Source organism: Myotis davidii, unplaced genomic scaffold (genome assembly GCF_000327345.1).
Source record: "Myotis davidii unplaced genomic scaffold, ASM32734v1 scaffold198, whole genome shotgun sequence".
NCBI classification, from domain to species: Eukaryota; Metazoa; Chordata; class Mammalia; order Chiroptera; family Vespertilionidae; genus Myotis; species Myotis davidii.
In genome coordinates, this window is record NW_006291485.1 from 1290031 (window position 1) to 1294841 (window position 4811).

The 4811-nt window shown below is 57.3% G+C and overlaps 1 protein-coding gene across 1 annotated transcript in view; it reads left to right on the plus strand.

Moving 5' to 3' along the window:
- Positions 1–5: 5 nt before the first annotated feature.
- Positions 6–4811, plus strand: part of ARID3A (AT-rich interaction domain 3A) — a gene marked incomplete at its 5' end in the record, with an annotated part of 34854 nt that continues 30048 nt past the window's right edge. Inside the window, 2 exons of the mRNA XM_006764852.2 lie at positions 6–136; positions 2052–2379. Of these exons, the coding sequence (XP_006764915.1) occupies positions 6–136; positions 2052–2379 (459 nt within the window). The remainder of the gene's footprint in view (positions 137–2051; positions 2380–4811) is intronic.

Below are 4811 nucleotides of genomic sequence, written 5' to 3' on the forward strand. Positions count from 1 at the left end.
AGGACAGGCCCCCCAGCTCGGAGGACGAGGACACTGCCCAGGAGGGGCAGCCAGGCTCACCTGGCCGGGGCAGGGAGGCGCCGGGTCATGCCGAAGGCGATGGGCGCTTCGAGGATATGGGCTCTGATGATGACCTGTGAGTGAGGGTCTGGGGGCTTTGTGCACTGAATGGTGTCTAGGTCTTGGTGACCGAGTTGTAAGGGCCGGACAAGGCTCCTTACGGAAGTGCCACCCTTTAGAACAGTGATGGCGAACCTTTTGAGCTCGGCGTGTCAGCATTTTGAAAAACCCTAACTTAACTCTGGTGCCGTGTCACATATAGAAATTTTTGGATATTTGCAACCATAGTAAAACAAAGATGTATATTTTTGATATTTACTTTATATATTTAAATGCCATTTAACAAAGAAAAATCAACCAAAACAATGAGTTCGCGTGTCGCCTCTGACACGCATGTCATAGGTTCGCCATCACTGCTTTAGAATGTTCTGGATGGCAGTGGACATGTTCTCTACATGCAGTGTCTAGTCATAAGTGGCTACTGAATGTGAAATGTGGCCAGTTCAGAGATGTGGTTGAAGATTAGTGTTTGTAGCTTTATTTCATCTTAATTTAAACAGAACTAGCCACCCACACCCAGTGGCCCCATCACCCAGCGAGGCTACAGCAGATCCAACACCAGGGGCAGATAAAGTTGGTGGACTGGGTAGGACTTGCACAGGATGGGCATTAGTTGGCTCACTGGGGTCTGTGTTTCACAGGAGTCCAATGTGGACCCTGAACTGGGTGCTGGTGGGACCCCAGTGGGATCTTTCTGGGAAGACTTAACAAATTTTTTAAAATTGATTTGAGAGAAAGAGGAAGGCGGAGAGAGAGAGAGAGAGAAAGAGCGAGAGAGAGAGGAGGAAAAAACATCGATCAATCAGTTGCCTCTTATATGCACCCCAACTAGGGATCGAATCCAAAACTTGGGTATGTACCCTGACTGGGAATCAAACCCGCTGCCTCTTGGTGTTTGGGACGATGCTCGAATCAACTGAGCCACATCAGCCAGGGTGCTGGGAAAACTTTTTTTTTCTTTTTTAATATATTTTATTGATTTTTCACAGAGAGGAAGGGAGAGGGATAGAGAGTTAGAAACATCGATGGCAGAGAAACATCGATCAGCTGCCTCCTGCACACCCCCCACTGGGGATGTGCCCGCAACCAAGGTGCATGCCCTTGACCGGAATCGAACCTGGGACCCTTCAGTCTGCAGGCCGACACTCTATCCACTGAACCAAACCGGTCAGGGCATGGGAAAACTTTTTATTGGTTAACCCTCACCCAGGGATATTTTTCCATTGATTTTTGGGGAGAGTGGAAGAGAGAGGGAAAGACAGAAACTTCGATGTGAGCGGTATCAGTTGGTTGCCTCCTCCACAAGCCCCGAGCCGGGAGGAGCCTGCAACCAAAGTATGTGCCCTTGACCGGAATCGAACCCGGGACTGACGCTCTGTCCACTGAGCCAAACCAGCTAGGGCGGGAAAACTTTAAAAAGCAAAGAAGTGGGGCAAGTGCAGGTTGTGATTGGGGCTGTCAAGAAAATGAAGCAGAGGTGCTAGGGCGGGGGGTGGCTGGGGCCAGCATTAATTTTCTAGAATGAAGGGCAAAGTGGTCACAGTCCCTAGGAAAGGCCAGGAAGCCTGGAACAGCATGCCGAGTAGAGGGAACAGCCTGAGCAAAGGCCCTAAGGAAGGAACCAGCTTAACATTTTCAAAGCTCAGCAAGGCAGCTGGTGCAGCCGGGAGAGGCGAGGGGGAGCCAGTTAGCACTAGGCAAGGACTGGGGTTTATGTCAAAGGAATAGCTACAGTTTGGAATAGCTAACTGGGACCAAGAGGTGTATGGCCCATGCTCTGCTTCCAGGCCCTCTCAGCTGCTGGGGCAGGTGAGGCCCAACCTCCCCGTGTTGAGAGAGGAAACCCAGTCTAGGATGAGGAGCCGGCTTTGCCCTGGCACAGGGGTGAGCTGGTGCCTTCTCTCCTGACCTCTGACCTCTGCCTGCCCCAGGAAGCCAAAATGGGAAGAGGAGGAAGAGGAGGAGGAAGAGCTGGAGGAAGACTTGGGGGATGAGGACGAGGAGGAAGAGGAGGAAGACTATGAGGATGAGGAGGGGCTCGGGCCCCCGGGCTCTGCTGGCTTGGGCCCTGCAGCCCTGTTCCCCCACAAGGCCCAGCTGCCCCAGGCCTTCCGCGGTGGTGACGGTGGGCCCCGGGTGCTGGGCAGCCAGGAGCGCCCAGGGGCTGGCCCAGCCCACCCGGGAGGGGCTACCCACGTGGTACCCACGCTGCAGCCTCCTGACCATGGGGACTGGACGTACGAGGAGCAGTTCAAGCAGGTAGGTCATGTGTCATGTGCCGTAATGGGGACAGTGGAGGCAGGGCCCACCTGGCTGTTACTTGGGTTCTTCCAACTGGCCCAATGGCTGGCTTTTACCTCCCACCTACAAGTGCCAGCTGGATGCTAGGGATCCCATGGGTGGGCTGGCTGTTAAATGCATTAATATGGGGGATGCAAGCCAGGAGAGAGAAGTGGGGGCTCTTGATGTCTGCACCAGAAGGACAAGCAGGGGGACAGAGCGAGGAGACGGGTTCAGAGTGGAGGAAATGGCCCAGGCAAAGGCTGTGCAGTGACCTAGCCGGGCCTGGTTTGTGGGTGTGGCCCGGTGACGTGGTGCTGGAGGCCTTGTCGGCCCGGCCTCCTGAGCGGAGTTCAGTGTATGGAGGCCCAGGCGGTTGGTTGAGCAGGAGGTGGCCACGTTGTGTGGTTGGTGTGGACGGCCAAGCACCCTGGGGCTCTGGAGGGGCAGGGAGGAAGCCGGCCATTCTGGTGCCTTTCCAAGGGCGGCCAGGGCAGAGGAAGTGGCCGGGCGGGGCATCCTTTGAAGTTGGGCCGAGCTGGGCTGGGCAGATGGAAACCAGATGGCGGCCTCGGCGGCCAGTGGGGCTTGCATTCCATCCTCGGCCAGCTGGGCCCTGCCCCGACCTCTAGGAGTGGCTGGAGGGGACCTGGCCTCCCTGGCCCAGAGCCCAGCCTTGCTGGGGCTCCACGGGGCTGTGAACATGACGGCACCCGAGAGTGGCCTCCCGGTAGCTCCCTTCCAGATGCCGGCTCCCGGATTGGCTGCGAGCCCCTCCCAGAGGGAGGTGCAGCCCGGCTACCCTGTGCTGGTCCCTAGGGGCTCAGAGCCAGTAGCTTCTCTCTCTGCTTCACTTGGAGAAAAGGATGCTGGGACTCAGGAGCCCTCGGAGAGCTGCGTTCAGGCCATCAGAAAACTCACCGACGAAGTAAAGAACTGGAAATTGGACCCATGGGGGCTGTGTTGGGAGTGACAGGGATGGAGGAGGTGGGAAGGCGGGAGGGTTGCTACTGCAGGGTTGGCCAGGCCAGCTTCAAGGACGGGAGGGAGTGTTAGACACCCCCTGAATGTGGCCACCAGCCTGAACCTGCATGGAGGACTGACGGCCCCACCCTGCTCCCTGCCTCAGTTTCCCTCCCTTTGGGAAGAAAACCCCTGCTAGCTGGCCACTCACCCCATTCTGTAGATGAGGAAACAGGCATGGTGTTGGAAGCAGGTTCTGCAGACTCGAGCCCCTGGCGTCCTCTGGGTTCAACATAACACAGACGGACATGTTGTAGGCGAGTCATGTTTACTTAGCCACCAAATATTTGCTGTCTGCCCTGCACACAGCCCTCAGGCTGGGAGTCACAGCTGGACAGACCCCCCTGCCTCACAGCATCACAGCCAGGTGGGAGGGACGAGGTTTTGCGGACCTCAGGGCATCAGAGGTTGACAGAACCCCTGCTCCCCTGGCCCCAACACTGATGGAGGTGGGGGGGCGTTGGTGGTCAGGCCAGGTGGGGACAGGGGTTAGAAGCCCTGACCCCAAAGACCTTTTCGCATGTCGGGAACAAAGAGCCTCCGGAGCCATTGTCCCACTTGTTGGGGACGTGACGGTGATGTCTGGGGATACACAGGGTCAGGTCACAGTTTCTGAGGCCAGACGGTCAGGGAGCTTCAGTGTTACAAAGTCACTCTCATGGTTTCTTTCTGTTGGGGGTGGAGAAGGTCAGTAAACCAGTAAATGGATAATAACATGGGATGTGGTTGGCATTTTTACAGAGGAAGCAGCGAGCCTCTTAGAACGTGACCTTTGGGCTGAGCCTTGTAGGAGAAGGAGCCAGGCACACACACCGAGGAATGGTGCGCCTGGCAGAGGAAACAGCCCGTGCAAAGGCCCTGCGGTGGGACCCGGCTTGGCTTGGGCATAGGGGCCAGACACTACTGGTTTGGGTCCCAGAGGCGATGGGCCTGTATCCCGAGATGAGGTGGGCTGAGGGAGGTTTGGGGCCACCGGGGGCCTGCCCTGTGGTGCTGGAGCTTATTTTTGCCCGTTTGTGGCACGTCCTGCTGCCGGTGCTGCCTGTCCACCCAGCTAGCCAGGCACCTGTGCAGCCAGTGTCAATAGTGGCTTGGGCCCAGCCAGCTTGGCAGATGTTGGGGGCCGTGTTGACTCTGGCGCTGCCCCACCCCCTTCCTGGCACGTGGCAGCCAGCCGGCCGGCCATCCACTTGGCATCATCTCTGCCTCTTCCTCCCTGATCTTGGCAGGGCCTGACTTCTGCCCTGAAACCCTCGACAGCCTTGACATTTCACTGTTGGCTATCGGTCTGGGGGCACCCAGGCTGGGGAGGGGCCAGGAGCAGTGGGCTCGTGACCACAAAATCTTTCCTGGAAAACCTGGGAACCCCCCCCTCTTTTGCCCCCCCC